This window comes from Ciconia boyciana, chromosome 2 (genome assembly GCF_034638445.1).
Source record: "Ciconia boyciana chromosome 2, ASM3463844v1, whole genome shotgun sequence".
Lineage (NCBI taxonomy): Eukaryota > Metazoa > Chordata > Aves > Ciconiiformes > Ciconiidae > Ciconia > Ciconia boyciana.
Window position 1 is genome coordinate 161,188,033 of NC_132935.1, and position 21,862 is coordinate 161,209,894.

A 21,862-nucleotide genomic window follows, 5' to 3' on the forward strand; every position below is an offset into this window, starting at 1 on the left:
CAGGAAGTATTCTTCCAAAATAACATCTCTACTTTTTTTAATGGGTTGCTGTCTCTTAGAGAACTCTAGCACAGAAAGTCCTAGAGAAAGACTAGAGGAATAGTGACATATGTCACATCAAGAAGACACTTCCATGTGCTTTTGGTCAGTTTAGTAGTTTCATTCAGTTCCTAACATGTTTTAGAAATACTATAACAGTTCAGCGGGGGGGGGGGCATGAGGTGTTTCAGTTTTCCATGAATTTCCCTCTTGTTATTTTGGAGTTTCTCTAGAGATTTGTAGACATTTCCCTGCCAATGATGACAAGCTCTGTACTTCAAGGAGAGACACAGTGACTAATGGTACAGCTTTGGTAATATTTTAACACTGTAAATTATCTTCCATGAATTACTCTGTTCCAGAACGGTTTGGATTTTGGTCACCTGAAGCCAGATCATTTTTGTCTTGGAGAACGTGAATCAGCCTGTTCTTACGGCTTGTTAATGACATCAGAAGCAATTATTGTCAATTATTAAAATATGTCAATTATTGGCAATTATTAAAATATGTAAATTATTTTATAACTGTACTTTCGAAGTTCTGCAAAGCAGCCGTGGTATCTTAAAATTATCATAGTTGGTTTTGGTTTACTACATGTAATTCTTCTGGAACACCTTTGTACATCATAAATGATGTCAGTACAGCTTTGGTAAATCTGTTCAGGTGCAAGAGCTGCCATTGGACCTGCGTGTGTGCGTGTGTTCAGTTTTTTGCAGGTCCAGCAGTTTGAGAACAGGTATTTGCCTACTTAGGAAGATTTACAACTTAATTCTCGTTAATATTGTCACTTAAACATTGATGAAATTATTCTTTCATTTGAACCAAAATAAGCTTTTCCATGACATACTGTTGTTCATTTGAAGTCATTGTCCTGTAGCAGCTGCTTTGAAAAGCATACATCAAAACAGAGGAACCAGGCATAGGGAGGAAGTGAGAACAAGCAGATAAGAGAAGGAGGAAGGTTGACATTTGAAAATACTGGGATTATTGAAAAATTCACCCTTCCCTGTTTTCTTCTCACCTATGTAATCTGACTCTAGGAGCCAAAGCAAATAAAGTGTAATTTAATATAGTTTATGCAAAAAAAAAACCAACCCCTAGCTTTTTGCCTACTAGTTGTTTTTAACCCTATAGTCACTTTTGCCAAATTGTTATGACACCACCACCCCTCCTACCCCCCTTATCCAGTGGAATTTTATGCATTCTATTTTTTCTTCTGCGGTGAAACACAGAAGAGAAAAAACTAAATTACAAGCCTTACAGATAAAGAATTTTGTTCCCTATCAAAACACAACACCTTTAAAACTACAGAGTTTAGGACTCAGCTTGCAAAAGACAGTTTTCCATTTCCCCAGTGGTCTCATAGACTACATTTTCTAGTACAAAATAAAATACATTTTTCTATAGCCTTGCTAGTATTTAAGAAAATGAATAGTGGAAACTGAGTAAATGTGAATCAAGAACTCTATGCTTCTCTGCTTCTAATATGTTTTTGTAATTATTTTGGCACATAAAGTATTGATACCTTAGGACATAATTAGGGTCCACACTTGGATGTGGATCTTCAGTGACGTAACTAAAAGTTTGAAAGGATTGCTATGAAATGGAGTGATCTGTCTGAATAGTATGATCATCAAGTAAGAGGCAGTAGCATGTGGAAGAAATGTGGCTAATGTAAAGTCTAAACACTTTTGATTAAAGAAGGGGTCTGAAATAGATTTTAATTTTGACTAATCCTTTTTTTGAGAAAGAAAACTTCATTTATTTTCCTAGTGTTTCTGATGGAATAGTTGCTCACTTGTGAATGCTTTGATACTCAAGTAAATCTCTATACATTACTGAAGGAGAGATAGTTGGTAAGTGTTGATTGTGATAGTCTAATTGAGGTTTGTTGACTGAGTAGCTGATCTGTTTTTTCCTTCCCCACCAGTTGTTAGATGGATTAATGTTTCAGATTTGTACTATCTGATGTGAGATACATTATTATCATGAAGTAAGTTTTCAAGTCAGCCAGCCAGGAAAAAAACAAGGGGATAAAAAGATACAGTATTAAACTTAAACTATTTAATTAAAAACTTGTTTCTAAGATAATCTGATAAATATCAGGCTACCTGACTTTGTGCCTATCCAAAAATTAATTTTAAAGAAATACGTAATTTCCTCACTTATTTTCCCATTATTTAACATATTTATTGGTAACATTTCAGTAAAGCTAGTACTCTGCTTCAGCGTGTTAAGGTCTTTGGGATTTTTCTGGGTGAAAAAGTCTTTTATAAAATGCGAAGAAATACTTACTTCAAGGCTATATGACACATCCCAAATTTAGCATTTTTTTTAATTAGCATCTCAAGAAACAGAAAATGTTCCTTTCTTGAGAGGCATAAAACACACTGTCCTGTTTATGTGCTAATATACAGTAGAGTATCAATGTACCAAATGGTGGCAAAGCATTTGATTTAGAGCTTTTTCTGGGTACTTGCTTGGGAGTTTAGTTTGTAACAAGCGCAAATACTTTAACGTGACTTTTCAGTCTTTGTAGTTCTTCCTTGCTTCGTAACCTGTTGTGATCATAATTCTGCCCTGTTAATTAGAAAAAGGAGCACATGATAACGTGAGACCAATTTAGCTATAGTTAACTTTTATACCATCTTCAACATGTTGATTCTATTTACAAGAGGAAGGCAGGCATTAATTTATGAACCACAATTTGGAGGAGCATGTGTCTTCTCAGATGAAGCAGAAGAGAAGATGTATGTTTTTAAACAATTTTTTTTTTTGAGATTTTTCTTTTGATTTGCTTTGTCCTGAGCCTTCTGTGAAATAACAGCTGTGTTTGTATCCCTACCTTTTTGTTTCCAAATATATGAAAAAAAAAACCAACTGTGAATTTGTCTACCTGGTAAGTAGTATTGTCGGTGCACATTATAACACACTGATTGGAGTGAAAGTGTGTCTTATCCTTCTTTGGTCTGTAAGAAATAAGTGCTAGAGCTTAACCCCTGCCAGCTGTTGCAAAGGGACAATGACTAGTGCCTGCATTCTAATATATGCATTTTAGGTTTATATAATAAAGTTTATTCAGAGTAAGAGAGGCCTTTTCATAAACTGTCAGTTTTTTCCAGTGCATGAAAACAATTTCTGTGACTTCACTGCCCGGTTCCCCCTGCAATTTTGCAGACCTGAACAGAAGCACAAAGTCATTTCTGGCAGGTGGATCTGCATAAAAGGTCTTTCCCATAACTGCATTTCTGGAACACAGTAGCAAATGAGGAGGGAAAAGACTTGGGCTACTTAGGCAGCCCAAACCTCCTTTCCTTAAGACTGTTCGTATGGCTTCATCTAAAGGATAGTGTTTGATTTTTCAGCCTCACCTATTGCTTTTTCTCTCCCACTGCAGTGGTGCTGCTGGTTTCCTGCTGTGGTGCCAGGAGGCTGTTCTGTGGGAGCTCGCTCTGTGAGCGCTCCCTTGGCACTGAAGTCAGAAAGCAGAGTCAGCCTTAGAGTTTTCAGTCTGTGGGTTTTTTTCCCATATGAATGCTTTGAAAAATGCACCTTTCTTGAACTCTAGATGTTGAATATGTGGGTACTAGAATCAGGGGAGAGAGATTGTTGCTACAAAGACGTTTCTGAGAAGGTTTTGATGCTGAATAGACGATAGGCATTGCAGATGCTAAGGGCAGTCTGTGAGGTGTAGGAAGCAGACAAAATGGACTAGGGGCACAGAGAGAGACTGAGAGAGAAGCAGCAATAGCCCAGTAATGAAAGCCGAAAAGCCTAGCTGAGAAACATGAAAGGGCCTATGTTCCTGAAGGAATTTCCAGTGCAGGTTTCCTTTATTCACTAACATTCACTGAAATAATTTACTGAAAGCTCTGAAGTGAAATTGTTTAGTGTGTGTTCCAAACTGGTGAAGTGTGTTTCACAAAGACCTTTTCTTCCTTTTTGCATGACTTGAGTAGAAAACACTTTTTTCATAATACACTCAAAGAAATTCTCTATATTCTTTTTCTTCAAACCACACCCCCCACTTCCCCCCCCCCCCCCCCGACTGTCTTTCTTAAATGTTACTCTGAGCATTAAGGCAGTGACATACTAGTTCACATAGAGGTGGCACTCTGTTGCTGGGCATTTCATTTCAAGATTTTAAAATCTATCTATACCAAGTTATTTTTGGAGCTTATGTGTTAAAAAGATGGAGAACCTGATCTCTGAAGAGCAAAGAAGGCCCACTAAAGGAAAATCATGCTGTCTCTTAAATCAAGATTGTACCTTCTTCCTCAGCTAGTGCTTCAGTTGTCTGGTGGGACTGACCCATTTTGGTGCTTTGTTGTAGAACATGAGAATAAAGATACTTGGGCTCTCCCTTTCTCCTGTTTTTCTGTGCTCAGCAACAGTAGCATAGTCCTTCAAGGTCTACAAAAGAAAGAAAATGACAATACAATGCTCCCAAATTTTAAATGTGGAACAAGGAAATAACAAAATATTCTTTTAAACATCTATGAAAATATTTACAAATTTATTTAAATTATTATTCCATTAATATTTTCAGCAGATAAGAAGACTAGAGTTCTATATATATTAAAAAAAGGCAGGAAATCGTACCCATCTCTTAACGACTATGCCAACAGTAAGCCCATAGAAATTTACACAAGGAAGTGTAGCAGCATCTCCTATCTCATCACTTTTGTAGGTATCTGAATGCAACCCTCATTTTCCTACCTTATTACCACCTCACTCATGGCTGCTTCTTCTTTAAATCTTTTATATTCAGTCTTTTTCATTGCTAATGCAGATCGATCTGTTGGTTTTTTTAAATGTTAGTGCTTAAGGGTCTAATTTTGCCTTTGTGTGATGGTTACGTTTATGAAAAAAGACTAATCAGTCTTTTGTAGTTAATATTGGTTAGTTTTAGTCAAGGAGAGGCCCTCATTATGCTTTGAGCATTATAGAAATAAAAAGGCATCTTCCTTGCCTTCAGAAGCTTGATCTTTAATAGATAGCACATGAATAAAAGGAAAAAATACCCCTTTGGGACAAGTTGTAGGTATATTTGCTGAGCTGTAGCATTGTTTGGTTAGTGTTAAACAAGGGACTCTAATATTGGTTTTGTAGCAGTTTCCCTTTTAAGTAGTATTTTATTAAGCATGTCTTTTCAGTTTTTTATGGATGTGGATCACATGCTTTTTTTTGAACAAGAACTTTAAAGTTCAGTCTCCTTAATGAAATTAGAGTTATAAAGTGGTTTTGATTATTCCAATCAAAAGAGTCTGAGTAATATTTTTCCTGCTAGTATAAATTATATCATGGGTTTTCATTTGGGGTTTTCACCCATCCTCAAAAAAAATCATACAAACATATTTTAATTTAAAACTCAGGAGTACTCATATTAGTCTGTTAGCATCAATTTGCTTTTAAGCAGTAGCCTAAAAACTACTTCTGAGATTGGTGTACTCAGCAGCTTGCAAAATCAAACCATTAGCAAAAAATAGTTTTGAACTCCCTAAAGATCTTGTTCTTGACTTCCATTAATGTAAGTTCTGTCCCAGAATTGCAGATTGAGCATAAATATTGCAGGCATCAGTATGAAGTAGTGCCATTAATGCAGGTGTCCTTGAGTGTTTTTTTAATAACATAGAACAAATCACGCATGAGAGAGACGTCTTATGAATCTTCACAAATGTGACCAACTGCCCTTCATGTGCGAGTGCATAACACTCAGTGATAAATACAGACATTACTTGCATTAAAGCTATTTTTTCTAATGATCTATGCTACTATTGATAGTCATCTCTTTATGTGAAAGTATTAATATTGTTTATTTTAATTTATATAATTGTCCTCTCCATTCTGCAGATCTGACCTGGGAATAAAAAGTAGGCAGACAAGGGTGGGTCTGCTGCCAGTAATGAACTTGTAGGTGTTCCATGAATCATGGTCATGATTAATAATAAGAATCCTATTTAATAATATTAATTGAAGAACTGATGAAGTGGCATGTTCTCAAATCAGCACTTCCCATAAGCTTTTTTACTGGTGTGTTTTTTCTTCAGTGATATTAGTGTATTCCTTCAAAGATGTCATGTTCCTCTTCAGTACATCGGGGGGGAAAAGTAGCTGTTATGAAATAAATGAACAAGTATTTTCTTCCTGGAGTATCTAACATTGGTAAAACAACTTGATACACCCTACATATATTGCTGTGACAAGGTCTCACTTCAGATACAGTGAGAATACATGTATTAAATCTGCAATCTAGACACTTTTTTTTATAACACTGCAGGTATTTCCATGTCTAGCCTCACTTCCAATTTTTAATTCATAAAATAATATTTCCTTCTTTTTAAAAAATTTTCCCCCACTCTGCTTCTGTATGAAATTACCTTGCAAAGAAATGGGAAGAGTGGCAGATTCTGCAGAGTAAATAGTGAATCTGGATCTAAATAAACTGCTGTCAAATATCCAAACAAATACTGTTTTTCTTTTTTTTCCCTTTCAATTACTGCAGGTTGTTATGGCAATATTAGGTGTTATTTGTATGGTATTTCCAGGGAGATGTGTTGACAAATCATAAACCTTTAAAAGCGAATAGAGACTTTTAGAGAAATAATACAAGACAACAGTTCAGTTGCTATCATCATTCTTTGAGCTTTGTGAGGAAAACGCTCATTTTCCAAAATGTAAATGGATTTGATACATTGAGTAGGTAAGAGTTTCAGGTTTTCCAAATGTCATACCAGGTGAGGTTTTTTTAATGAGAGTAACTTGAAATAGATGGTGAATTGTTGGGAAGACTGTTACTGTTCTGCATCCATCACATCAGAATGTGCCTTGGGCACCTCCAGAATGTTTGCTTTCTGTCAGATGTAAAATATTGTGATAGATAAATCCCCCAGTAAAGGTCGGACCTGGCAGCAATGCTTACTCATCTGAGAAACTGAAAGGTCAGAATACTCAAGATGCTGGTAAGACTAGAAGCTCAGCATCACAGTAACGTACGGTTGTATGTCCACTCTTATTTTAATGTAAGCCGATTGTGTTTGGTACTCCTGGAAGTTCATTTCTGTAGGTGAGTGCACTGTTACAGTCTTACGGACCAGTTCAGTGTTTTTCAACCTTCGCTGAACTCCTTTAATTGAAATAAATCCATTTTGTGGTAAACCATCTCTTGCCTTATGGGTGTTTTTAGTAAAGTATTCATCCTAGTACTGTGACAGCATTGTTATCTTAACACTACCACAGAATTAGGACGATCATCTGATGCTAAGGTTTCCATGCCATCGGATAAAATTGGTTTTAGAAAACAGTGATTGAATCTTGATTGTTTTAACCATCTAAACAGTCTCTCTCATACTGCTGGACTGCTCACATGAATTAGCTGAGCAGCCTGTGTCTCTTAAAGAGTTTATTTGTAGATTATTATGATTATTAAGCCTAGGAACCACAACAAAGTAGACTTTCCACTGTGTTAGCATGTGGACAGTCTACGCTTAGGACTTGTAACCTTGCTGTGGACTTGCAGCCCAGTCTGTGTGGAGCAGCAGGAAAATGCACTGTCCACGTAACGCAGAAACCAAAATACAAGACTCAGAATCTCCGGCTGGCTCCTGCTCTTTCTCCAGGCCCATGTCTTTTGTTGACCCGAATTATCTCCCCTTCACTAGTTCTGATGTATTATTCATGTAATTTCAATACAGTTCTACTTTTGATAAAGGAATGGGATTTCCCCATTTCACTGTAAAGGTGAGAAAAACCTTTTAGGACATTATTCTAGTCCTAGTTTAGCTGTAACGAGATAAGAATAAAAATATCAAAACCTCCTTGGCCTGTCATTAGAGATTAAGGAAAAGCAGCATGAAGAAATAGGACTGTGCTTCGTTTGACTATATGCTATATAGGAAACAGAAGCTTCTTCTGATTGTTTGTCCCTTACTCCTTCAAGAGCATAAGCAGCCTGTTATACATAGCAACATAAAAACCACACAGAATCTTGTAGTGGAGAAAAGGAATTTTAATGTAAAAGAGACAAGGTGGGAATTGGTGCTGGAACAGGAGTAAATATGTACATTTATTAAGGGAATCTGTGACATATAAAGCATAACACTATTTCCTGGCAGTTTTTTCCATTTGATGGCACTAATATCTCTATAATTAAGAGCAATGGAAGTATTTAGAGGAAAACTGTGTACTGTTATAAACCATTCTTTTTTAAATTGAACAGCTGCAATTTCTACCAATGGAACAAACTATATTATAAGAAAATGGTTATTAGTTTAAAATGCAAAGTTAAATGAATGCAAAATTAACAAACAGATGGTGAAGAATTATTGTGTTTTATTTTACTCCTGGGTAGAAGGGCTCATGCATGATTGTAAAAATGTCATCACACTTCGTAAACCTGAAAGCAAACAGAATTTGCAGTTGTGCACATCTGTTTTGGGACACTGCTAAAGGGTTAGAAGAATCAATGTTGTTTTCAAATAAGGGTATTCATCAAAAGGATATAATTTACTTAACAGTTATGGCTTCTGCTAAGCATCAGACTTAATGTTCTGTGGAATTCATTACAAAATTTGGCAGCTTCTTTCTTCACAAGCTACTGAGGCAGCATGCTGCAAAATGAAACGAACAGCCCCTTCTTATCCACCCCTCCCTGAACCCCAGTACAACAGTTGAATTACCTGCTAAATGTTTGACTAGTAATTTTGGGATTTTAAATTCTAGGTCAAGATGTCGCACTTCATGATGCTTGCCCTCACAATGTCAGTGATGGAATAGGATGGAAAGAAAAGGGGCTTATTTGTTTATTTCAGTAGCTAGCGAATTAAAAAAAGGATATATAATGTTTGGGGATACCATGTTTTGGGAGGAGGAATGGGAGAAATATGTGTAAGAGACTAATTTAGTCAAATTGAAAAAAAACTAAAAGCCCCAGCCAGATAAAACATGTGAAGCTTTTATTAGAAAAGAAATTATATTAATGTTTCAAGCTGGTAGTTTCGAAGTATGCCATCTAATTGCTTTATTTGAGCTCAATTTACAAAAATTAGTGAACTGAAGATGTAGGATTTTGTTTACGATGACTCTGTGCCATTTGGAGAGCGCAATTTAGGAACAGCCAAGGAAATAGGAATTATGAACAATAAGGTACTGATTGCAGTCAGTGGGGAAGGAATACTAAGGAGGTGCTCACTAATGAGGAAGGTATTAAAGGCAGGAAATTCTTGTATTTTTTTATGTCTGTACATAATCCAGAGTTCCTTGTCACCCCATCCGTACTATTACCTTGTAAATTAGGCGTATCATTGAGTATATATAATGACTTTTGCTGACATTAAACTTTTGCTGACATTCTGTTAAACTGAGTTAATATATCTGCAAAACTTTTCTTAAAAGAACACATTATTAAGACTATAAAATCAAACACACAAAGTTAGGACATGCCAGAAGACAGGTTGTCTGCACACAATTAACATCCTTTGCACACAATTAATACCCTTTGTGCGTATGCCTGATTATGCAGTCTTTAATTGTAGGATCACATGCAGGACAGCTAGTGCCTAGTTCAGGCCATATGATGGACGTTGCTGTCTTAGTAGGAACCTCTTCAATATTACATTTTTTCATTGTTGTTCAATGTGTAGGTATGTAGACTATTCAAATACTGCTGAAAGGAAAGAATGACTCATTTCCGCATGAGTTTTTCTATGATGTTTCTATTATAATAAACACGTGAATAACTTGTCTATAAATTTTTCCAAATAGCAGATTTATCTGGCATTTTTATGCATCTTGGGCTCCATTTTCCCCAAAAGAAGTTGATTTTTTTTTTTGTACTTAAAAATATCTGCTCATTTGGATGGCAAATTGAAAGAGTTTCAAAAATACTCAGACTTACTTAAAAAGTTGTGCTGATATTGCAGTTCTTTCTTCACTCTGTTGGAGTTGTGAGTGCACAATCTATGTAGAAATCAAGACTGTATTTTTAGGGAGGGAAGAAACCCAGGCTTTTAAAAGTAAGGTTAAGAACTAAAAAAGCTTAAGAAAAATTTTACTTAATGCTCTGCCCGATATCATAAAGGAACTCTGTGAAAGAAGTGCAACTAGATTGTTTTGCAGGTCATCATTCTGTTGCCATAACTAAGCGGTTTTTTTTTCCCCCAAGCAATCCACAACCTTTTTCAATACATACTTTTTTCCCCTCTACAAATTAAGCACAGTCCTGGAAGTAACAGGTTCCTTCAATTGCAGAGACTCCTTTTAAGCAGTCTATTTTATGCACTAAATCCATGTTTGATCTGCAGTTCTTTTTGTGTTCTAATGTACATACATAGTTACAGTTGTGCATATGTGTGTTCATTCCTTTATCTGTGTGTCTGTACGTGTGTGTTGCCTTGTAATTGTCTGACTATATGATTACCTTGCATCAGGGAAAAAAAGGAAAAGGCAGACCTCCCAAACTGCAGGTTTAAAACCTTTGTAGGTGCATACAGACCTCTGCTATTTGAGCCGGCTAAGTGATAGCGATAGCACTAGGAGTCAGAGGACAGTGTATTTTTCCTCCTTGTAGTCTTCATCCAATTTCAGTTGCCTCAGACTTCTGACTTTTTGTTCAAGTTGATTTTTTAGCCACTTCCACTCTTCCTCGTTCTTCCTGCGTCCCATCTCCTTAGCCTTTCTATTCCCTTTCCCCAGGTTCCTTTTGAGATCTGTCCCTTCGCCATTTCCTGTGTCTTAGCACATCAGTTCCCTCAGCTCTTTATCCAATTTTAGTGCCCAGTTTTAGTTAATTGGCCCTTGAAGTGTCATCCCTCCTCCTCTTCCATCTGAGTCCATGGTTTCTCCTCCCAGTTTCATCAGACTCATTCACTCAGTGGAGTTAGTCCCTTTTGTCTCTTTCACCCGTATATGTCCATCTGCCTGAGTACTGGATACTCTCATTCCCCAGACGATTGAAGTGACAGTAGTATCAAGAGCCTTAGGGATGTTTGTTTTCCATTCCAGTGGCTTATTGTGCTTAGGCTTAGAGTATTTATTACACACTTCCTCTGAATAAATCCTTGACATACGGAAGCAATCTTTGCAGAAGGTACACATAGTCCGATCGGCGATAGAAATTGGAGAGTTATGATCAATGAGAGTAGATTTTTCTGTCATTTTTTCACTGACAAACTTTTGGAAATGTTTTATGTTAATAAAACAGTTTTCTCAAGCTTGATTACATCTGAATAGATTTGTGGGGTAAGGGCAAAAGTTGCACCCCACACACTAAAATTCCTGACAAATTGCAAGTCCAGTGAGTGAGGTTGTTTTTAAGATGAGCAAAATGTTTTTCTTACTGACTTTTCTATTCTCAGAAATGGCTGGAAAGTTTTCACTAAGTGTTCCAGAAGTATTTAAGAGAATTTAGGCATGTGTTATGTGAAGCTTTAGCCCAACTTTTTATCATTCAGAAAACTTACACGAATACAACAGAATTTCTATGGAAGTCTTTGTAAGCAGTACCCATTCACATCCCTTCATTGATAGTGCCATGCTGACAAAACCTTTGGTGTGGACTTAGCTGTGTTACCAGTAGAGAACTTCTGTCAACGTATTTTAGGCAGGCTTCAGCTCAAGACTGTCATCTAAATGTAGACCTCCCTGTAGATGTGTCTGCCTGTGAGCTGTGTTTAAATTCCAATCACAGGCAATGGAGATGTGGCTGGTAGTGTCAACGGAGCCTGAAAATGGACACCCACTGTTTGGTCAAAGGAATTGCGATGAAGTAAAGTCCATAAAATGATGAAGTCTCTATTAAGTGTAATGGGAGCTTAAACACTTTGCTTGTATATAGACACAAAATTTAGAACTTGAAGTTTAGATGTCCTCGTCTCAAGCCTTGTGTCATTTGGAAGCACAGTGTGACTGTATCAGCAGTAAATTCTCCTGTCACTGAGTTTCTATTAAATGACTTTGCAAATGTAATTATGCTAGCCTAGCAGTAGCTACAGAGGATCTGTAGCATAGACATAACCTGTAGAATGCTTAAGCCACTTCAGAATCCTTATAAGTGATTTAGGAACCTAGGAGCTGTGCTAGATTAGACAGAAAGTTGACTTCATCCCAATATCTTCCACAATGACCAGTAACAGATGCCTAGAGAAGATCTTTAAACAACAAGCATGTAGCAATGTTTCCCCCAATTATATTTTTTCAAGCCTCCAACAATTTGTGGCTCAGACTGTGCTCTGCCAACAAAAAGAAATGTCTACACATACTTCTTAAGACCTTCTGAGCATGAATCAAATGGAACTGGCACAATAGTCTGTTTTCTGAGCCTGCCAAAGAGCAGCCTTAAACCAAAGCTGATGATTTCTGTTCTTGCCTTGTTTGTCCTGAAGTTGCTGATGCTGGAGCCTAATAATCACAATTTAAATTACATTAAACATTTTTGACCTTCTCATTGTTGACACGCTAACTAAACAACAGGCTTGTGTGTGCCCTTCTGTCACGGTGGATATTGGATGAGAATTAAGGGAATAGTTGGTTGTTAGCTGTGGGAAAGCATTTCAAAACATTTACATTATCCTAAATCTTTTAGGAAGCAAGGAGGTGAATTAAAAAAAAAGCTTTTCCTCATGACAGTGTGAAAAAAGCAGCAAAGGCAGAGTCTGTGGAGGAAATCATATGCATGCAGTTATTCTACCAGCTTATATAATAATGAGGAGAATACAACTGCAAGGCACACAAACCCTTCTGTGGAGGTTCTGAATAGACAGGGTTTGGGAACATTTTAGGTTATATGAGGAAGGATTTGTGCGCCATTAGGTTTGCATGTTTTCCTCTACCTATTCCAGGTTTCAAATAAAAAATATTATCTTCCTTAGCAAGCTTGCTTCTTATAGGTTATTAACCTATCACAAGTATTACAAAAAACACCCCTGCAAAATATGCATGCTTTATTGTCCTAATTTTCAGATGCCTTGATACCAACACCATTTATTTAATGTAATTTTTTATAAAGGTGAAGAAAGGAGACAACTGGTGGGAAGGAGGAACAAAGTAGTCACTTATAGAGAGCCTGAAATCTCCACACTTAAAGGGACTTTTGCTTTCTACCTTGATTACATGTGCTGAGTCACTGATAGTGGTGTTAGTCATCATCATTTGTATCTTCTTACCTTTGTTCCTTATTCCTGTATAGATGACTGGGCAAGTTACGGACAGATGGAGTATCTAGTCAAGAATTCTGCATTAGGAGACAGTCTTTCTCAGTCATGTGTTGAGCTTGGCCAAATTGCATCTCTTCTGGTTGTCCATGTTTTTTCATACAGTTTTAGAAGCAAAACTTGATAGTGTGTTTCTACAATTGTGATTTACTTTTCTTTAAGCTTGCTTCAGAGTACTCGAAGCATGAAGTGGACACTGTAGTAAAGTTTTAATACATGCTGTCTCTGTTAAGAACAGAGTAATTTAAATTGTACTTTAAATTGTTTTAAATTACAGTTATAAGAGAGAAATCTGAATTTTAATTTCTTCAATTTTGGTATGTGCTAAGGATTGAGGAACAAATAGCTGATCTCTGATCGACTTGCTTGTTATAAATTTAAGTAATTTCCAAATTTGTGACATGATTAATACAAAATTAAAAAATTAGAAGGTAATTTCCAGTACTCCTGGAAATGCATGTCATTTAGTACCTTTTCTAATCAGTAGTTCAATCAAAGCCATTAATTCTTTTTATGTTGCCATCTTACTGCATTGTGCTTTTAAATGCTTTATGGTACTTAAAATGGTGTATTTGACATTAGAGGTGCTAATGGTGATTAGTGTCTATAAGCAATATAGAGCTTTTTCTAGATGATAGAGATCAATCAATGAAGATTATCAGAACTACCAGGGAACATATTTCATTAATCACTGTTTATACTAAAATTTCTTTGCAGTCTCGTTAATGACAGGATGTTAAGGTCCAGTTCTCCTTAGTTACAGGTTTGTACGATAGCAGTTTTCAGTAGCTAAAAAGTCTAAAATTTGTTCTTACAGGTAATACGTTAAAGTGTTTAACTAAGGACAGATGGCTTGTGTGCATTTTTGGGTACACTATAATAAAATTAAAATTGCTTATTGTTATCATAGGTTTTGTTGGCTGACCTTTTAAAAGATAAATAAGCTCATAATCAGTGAAAACCTTTTGTCATTTTGCTTAAAAAGCATTTTGCAATACCTAAGACTAACATTTAACTTTACTGCACTAATCAGGTCACAACTAAGTATTTATTCAAAGTCCATATTTCAGCCTTTCTTTAATGGGGGTTTAAGGGTTAAACAACCTTTAAGGGTTGTTACTTGTCCGGTTGCTGAGACAGTAATACTATAAAGTAATTCTAAGGGCAATAAAATAATGATAAAATATGACCTCTGATTTGTTCTTAGTACTATCTGGACAAAATGTTATGTTATCATAAACACAAACATCTTTTCTTCATTTGAACTTCCGCTGAGGTTGATGTAAAGTTGGAATACATCTTTTTTTTTTTTTTTTTTTTAATGATGTAGGAAGGTTAGAAAGATGTAAACAGTAAGCTGTTTCTCTTGTCACCATTTTACAGTTTGGCCATCTCTTTCCATTAAAACCAGTAGCATTCGTGACATTCAGCTGAGCTTCTAAGCCACAGGCAGAACTAACCTTTTTGTTCAGATGACTTTGGTGCAGTTATGATTCTAGCATGGCGGTATGAGTTTTTGTGTTCCAAGAAACTTTGTGTGTGGTTTCTGCTACTCTCTTTCATGGAGGATGTACTCCCATACAGCTAGAAAAGAGAGGAGGTGATGGATCAGGTTTTCTTGTGTTTGCTGTTAATTCACTTAGTTCTTCCTCTTTCACGGTATTTGTATAACAATGTCATATTTGATCCAACAGAATTAGTGAATAAAGGGAATTTTAAAATGAAATTTGAAAGAGCGCATAGCTATTTGCTTTTAAAAATGAGATCCTTTTCTGTCTGTATGAAAAAAAATCAGATGTAAAAGAAAAAGGTGAAAAAGACCAAGAAGAAGGAGGTGTGGACAGTTTTAAATCATGGAAATTACAATAGTAAGAAGTAGCAGAAGTATGGATGGGATCAGAGCTTTCTTGCCGTGGGCGAGTGCACTAGGAGCTTGCTGAAGAAAACAGTTGGTAACCAATGAAGGACTTCTTGAGTAGGAAAATAGTCTGCTGACTCTGCTTTAGTGATGTTTATTTTATTGAATGTACTATGAATAAGTAATGAACTATCTCTCTAGCTTTCTGACACCTTGTAAAGTTTTTTTCTGTAGAACAGGACTGTAAAATTATTTGATCCATGAACAAAACAGTGTTTGGCTTGCTTTGACAGCTTGCCATTTTCCTATACCTACCCTTTGAATACTCGGATTCAGCTTCCACCCCCTTCACATAACGCCTTATTTTGTGCTCATGCTAATGTTATTGAAGACTCCGTACTGTCTCTGTCTCTGTTACTGTCCTCATACAGTGTGGTAAAGACACTTGCATTTCACTGACAACGTGATTTATTCCTTCCTCCCACCTCCTACTGTCCTGATGCCGTATTTTAGCAATAGAGTAGTAAAGTAGTATTTGTTCCTGAGTTTATTTAGCAGAGCTTTTGATTTCTTTTAAATTAATATACTTCACTGTTCATATCCTTACTTTCTTCATGAGGGTTAGTTAGTCATAATAGCTGCATACTTGTTCTGTTGGGATCATAGCATGTGGCCTGGTTTCAGAGAAGTGTTGGCTTCTACTGCTGGAAAAGTAACTCTTCTCATCAACAGCTGTTGCCAGAAAAATCCCTTTGGGCATTTGTTTCTTCAAACTGCTTTATCTCTCTTATCAATTCAGCAAATGTTGATATTCTGTGCTTTTTATTTGCTTCAGATGATATATACCACATTGTTTGTAAAGTGTGTGTTTTACTTAGCTGCCAAATGCTTTTCATTGCCAGCACAGTTTAGCAGATGGGTTTGAAGGGTTCAATTAAATGTAATTTGGACTTCCATTTTTCTTCCAGCATCTTTACGTGATTCCTTAAATCAACATCAACATTTTTCAAGGATTTGCAGTAATCCTGTAGTTCGCTCATTTCTAATAATTTTATCATTTGGTCATACAGCATTTTGAAAAAGTTGTATTCTGATTTTACATTTGTTATGTGCCATTGTTGATTGGTGGTTTTGAAAAACAGATGTGATGTTTAAAAATGCCATTAATATTGCTATTTTAATCCATTATTCCCAGCTTTTAGTAAATGTTGGATTCTTAGAGTGCTTGCAGTTCTTCCAAAATTTTATTTCCCAATTAGATAATTCTTAAGGGTTAATTATGGGATGCAACAAAGTCTCCGTTGAATACTTTCTTGAGGGACACATTTTGGGCCTTAGTTCCTCACAAGTTCCTGCTTCTTGTGTTTCTTACTGAATAATATCTTAGAAAAATGGGTGGCCTGTAAGAGTTGGGCCTTAGCTATAAGCTGGGCCATCCCAATAGGCTGTAGGAGCGTCAAGTACAAAATAGTGCAGTGGGTTGTATGCTGTTTAATGTGCAGCTGCGGTTCATGAAGTTGGAGGCTTTGTTCTATATTTTCATGATTTCACATCTAAGTTCAGGATTTACCTTTTACAGCATCCTCAGCAAGTGTTTACTGAATATATCGTTTCCTAAAATGAGTTTCTTGCATGACTTTGGTTTTGTTGGCAGTCCTTAAATGTAATTACTATTGCTACCTTCTTCAGGAACTCCATGTTATTCTTTGCTTATCTTGTCCCCCCTCCTGTCCTCTGCATTTTGGCTAGTAAAGTAACAGAATACATCTTTTCCATACTGTTAGTAGGTGTTAGAGACATGGATAGAGGTGAGATGTCTTGCAGATCTGAAGACTAGACGAAGCATTGTAGCACAGAAACATGGCAGTAGCTATCCTTAGTGACCCGTTTTAATTTCTGTGCCAAAGCTTTTTATCTTTTTACACTGCAGTTGCGTTTAGCATAAACTAATATTTTTTTCTTTCTCTTGTCCATGAGTTGTGGTGCAGGCGGACATTTTGCTGAAGACGTTAATTTCATCTGGTTTTAAGAATGTCAGTGTAGCTGTTACCACAGGCAGCTTTGTGATTTGTATTTTTGTATGGGCTGGTTTTGATATCTGTGGACTTGTAGTAGCACTATTTCATGCCTAATTTCATGCCAGGCTTTGAAGGACAGAAGAATTATGGTAATAAATATTGCCTGTATTCTAAGAATTAAGCAGATGCAGTATGTAACTTTTCTTTGATTTGGTTTATGTTCATACTTGGATGTTACTTGACACTTGAGCTAGTAATCAAACATGCCAGTGTTAGTATTATATTTTTATTATGAAAAACGAGAGTCCCTGAGCTCAGTTGTTGCTGTATGTTATGTATGCCTTCCTGTGAGCCACTGACCTGTTTTTTCTTAAGTTTACTCCAAATCTTACGGTGCTGTGCTCTAGCCTTAAGAAGTATTGTTGCCTTGGTGAAAAAGTGCAAAAGCATGTTACAGTACTTCAGGGACTGTAATGAATCCAAGAAAGAAAAAAGACTGATTCACTGAATCAGAAAGGTACGGGTGATATTACAAGCAGACTGATGGAATCTGTTCCCTCTTGACTAGAGAACTGGAGGGTTATTGGGTAGTTCTTCCTGAGAAATTATTTATTTACAAATGTCACTATGGTCTCTAATAATAATCATGCTTATTTATGACTTCTTGGAGTTTGGTGGTGACATTTGTGTAGCCTTGAAAGGAGAGATGAGAAGAAAGTGCTAGGTTATGTAATGCACTATCATCCCAGGGAGAATTGTATAATGTCAATAAGATTTTTGGTAGAACATGGTATTTCATTTCCATTTGCATTTCTGATTACAGTGTCTGCAGTTTTACATTACAACTTAGAGCTATGTGTTTTTTAGTTATAACCTAATGACAGCATAGTGTGGTCTGCCTTTATTACTCAGAATAAGTCTCCAAGCCTCTTTACTGAAGGCACAGCTCAAGTTAGATAACATATAGAAGAAAAATGCTTTTCTGTGACAAGAAGAATCTCGGTCATCGGAGTGCATTTAGAGTAGGTTTTGTTACACATTTTAAGTTGGAAAGATCTGGGAGTGCCACTAAAAGACACAGTCCGCTGGCTTCCTTCTCCTCAATATGCACTCCCTTCTACTGGCTGAGGTGTTTGTCTGTTAAATGAGGCTGGGGAACAGGTCTGGCTGAAATATTACAAGAAAAAATAGTTTTTGAACAATTTGTTATGTTTGTTTTTCAGCGATGTGCATATTGTAAGCACCTTGGAGCCACTATCAAATGCTGTGAAGAGAAATGTACCCAGATGTACCATTACCCCTGTGCTGCTGGAGCAGGCACATTTCAGGATTTCAGTAACTTGTCCCTCCTTTGTCCAGACCATATCGATCAGGCTCCTGAAAGATGTAAGTACACAGTATTCAAATGACATGATTAGTACCAGGTTTTATGAAACTGCTCTGTGGTGGGATCAGCTTAAGAGTGCATTTGTTCAGACCTGTTTTCCCCATTCATGTACCCAAGAACTCATGTACATTCAGGTATGAGAAAGATGCAAGTTCATACTCTTCTGTTTTTGAAGACTGACAGTGGTGCACAGCGAAGTTAGTATTTTTCTTTTTTTTTAATGACAGAACATGGGAAGCATTTACTCATAAGGCTTGTCTTCTTGTCAGGTTTTAGTTCAAATTGATAGGCTTGCTTACTTGCTCTAACTCAAGTTAGATCAACCATATTGCAAACACTTCAGCTAAATAATAGGTTTAGATCTGTTAGGAGCTTTATTTTGTACTTGTTCCAGAGAAGAGTTGGTCCTAAAGCTCTCAGTTTTATCTTGAGAATAAAATGGTTTCTTTTGGTAAGACTTTATTAAGGTTTAAAGTGAATGTACTTTTGTTACAAGAAGATTAGTTGAGTATATCAGAAAACCAAATGAAAGGAGTAGTTATTAAGTATATTAATTAAATTTGAATTTCGTAGGAATGATGAAATTTTGCATGTGTAAGAACTACTAAAGAATTTGTTGGCTTCAATGGATTCATTGAATTGTTTATTGTTTTGAATGAACTAACAATTGAAAAAATGATTTCTTTGTAGCAAAGGAAGAAGCAAATTGTGCAGTGTGCGACAGCCCTGGAGACCTCTTAGATCAACTTTTTTGTACTACCTGTGGCCAGCACTACCATGGGATGTGCCTGGACATACAAGTTACACCTTTAAAAAGAGCAGGTTGGCAGTGTCCTGATTGCAAAGTGTGCCAGAACTGCAAGTAAGTGAGACTTAAAGGACGTGGAGGAGGACGGTGTGAGATTTATGTGCTGTGATTTTAAAACACGAAAGTGCAGATTATTTGCCCAGATATATCTGTTACAATCTTACATTAAGTAGCTGAACAAACCCTTGTGTTGGGAACTTTCTTCTAAAAGAGCTGAGCTGGAACTCCTGCGCATTATACCCCCAGAGTTACCATTATCTTGGCAGGTTCTGGAGAGCAGCAAAACCTCTGACTTCTTCCTCCTTTTATACAGGAGGATTTTTCTCAAATTTGCCAAAATAACAAATTAGTTTAATGTAGTGCCTTCACAATCTGGGAACCTGTGCTCGTACTCAGCTGACATTTCAGCTGTGCATGTTCCACCGTACTGGGTAGGTCCCCTGCATTAAGCCCTCTCTTCTATTTCATAATAATATCTTTCAGAGGCAGTTAATGGTCATTATGAAAACAAAATCATGGCTTAATTGAGCAAAGAAAGAAAGTGACGTGAGTGACCATGATTGAATTGTTACGCCAGACAAATACTGAGACAACAAAACATAGTTGTGATATTCTAAGGGTTCACTTAGAAAACTCTGACGCTTGTACTCTTCTTCTCATATAACCTAACCTGATGGGCACTGCAGGGTTCTTTTCCTTGCTAGTTGTTTTTTCAAAGCGCTTACTAGAAAAGAGATAATGAGTTTTGTTCAGCTTTAGTCAGATCAGCTGGGACAGTATGAAGGAAAAAAGCCACTTCACTGCTGCCTCATATACCTGATCAGTCAGTGCTTTGCTGTTTTCCAAGCAGAACACTTGATATTTGCCAGCCTTCAGATTCACCCACTTGAAAGAAGATGGTTCCCTGATCACACGCAGCTGATAGCAAATGCCAGCAATGAAGTTATAATAGCGAAGCATGTTCGAAAAAGTATCCCTAAAAGTGTCATACTGGGTAATGACGGTATTTGCTAACAAACTCTCTCTCTAGTGGAAAAGTAGAAGAAAAGGTGATGTTTTCACACCTCTTACTTCATGCAGTATGGCCATTTTATGCTGGTGTTGAAGAATAGCATTTTAAGCATATCTCCATGCAAAGAGAGAGCATTTAATGGTTTGGGGTTTTTTAAGTATCAGGTCTTCCAGGTAGTGAAATAGTATCTAGTATGTGTAATGCCATATATTGTGAAGCTTTATCCAGGCAAATCTTGTTGCATACTTATTTATTGAATTAATTTATTTGAACTAGGGCAGAACACAATGCCTTTAGCTATTACCAAACTATTTGTTTTATTCTCTGCAAATTTATTTTATCACTGGAATTTATGGTGGAGCTCTGTAATACATGATTGTAGGAAAATTGAAATCTCTTCCTTTAATGTTTGTTTTGCTCTTGCAGTCATATTGTTTGACATTGTAGGAGCTCTGGTAGTCAGAGGTGGTGGCTCATTTTTGTCTTTGGAAAAAATACAGTCAAACTCTTTGTAGGAACAAGTACAATTGCATGTTCTTTTCAGAAAGAAGTAAAGTACATATTTCATATTTTGATCTGATTTCAGTACAGAAAGGCCATTAAATCTGCCTACATGTGTGTAAATGAAAGTGGGCCAATTTCCAGAAGTTGGAGTGGTTGCACAGGCTCAGCACTTGTTAGAGGAAGCATAGTGGTCTTAATTCATACTTAAATACAAATTTGAGGGCATTATCTTTGGAGCTATTTGTAAATGATAGTCATATATTTTCATGTGCTCAGCTATGTGTCTTCCTGTTTAGACTTTTCATTAAATAGATTTTTTGTTATGGCTTGTTTAAATAATTTTTTCAACCACTTGTTACTTCTCTTAGACATTCTGGGGAAGACAACAAGATGCTGGTGTGTGATACATGCGACAAAGGCTACCATACTTTCTGTCTACAACCAGTTATGGATGCTGTACCAACAAATGGTTGGAAATGTAAAGTAAGTTGAAAGGTTTCAGAATAATTCCATATCATTATAGGGGCCCAAATTTTGTTATCCACATTATGCTGTTCTAGGTGTATTGTGGACTGCTGTTGCCATGTAATATAACTTGTAATTTCTGAAGGAATCCCACTTGGATGTAATCATATGGCTCTAGAGCTGCTCTGTGAGGGTAACTGTCAATGCAGTGGCTGAAGCAGCCTATGTAGGACAGTAAATCAACCCCTGTAGGGGAAAAGAGAAGTGTAAGATCCAGGTGGAGTGGATAACCTTCACTTAATGACAGCTGCTCTCATGATCTAATGTAAACTAAAACCTGTGCAGTAGTATATGTAATCTATACTTGAAGGCTCTTCATATTCAACTACTTCTTGCTTACCAGAACAACAGTTCTGCAGCTCAAGGGTTCCTTTGCATTTGAGGAGAGCAGGATGAATTTGTTGTTTTATCAGTTACTTTGTGAGTAAGTGTAAGTAATAATAAAAATACAATTCCAGCATAACAAGGGAAGTCCCTGTACATGAGATGTATGTAATTTTGTA

General features: G+C 36.6%; 1 protein-coding gene across 14 annotated transcripts in view; it reads left to right on the top strand.

Annotated features, from left to right (window-relative positions):
• The window catches only part of KMT2C (lysine methyltransferase 2C), a 204,178-nt gene that overhangs the window by 89,092 nt on the left and 93,224 nt on the right, over positions 1–21,862 (top strand). For all 14 annotated transcript variants that reach the window (XM_072854734.1, XM_072854729.1, XM_072854731.1 and 11 more), the window contains 3 exons: positions 18,347–18,509; positions 19,201–19,372; positions 21,203–21,317. In XM_072854734.1, the coding sequence (XP_072710835.1) occupies positions 18,347–18,509; positions 19,201–19,372; positions 21,203–21,317 (450 nt within the window). The remainder of the gene's footprint in view (positions 1–18,346; positions 18,510–19,200; positions 19,373–21,202; positions 21,318–21,862) is intronic.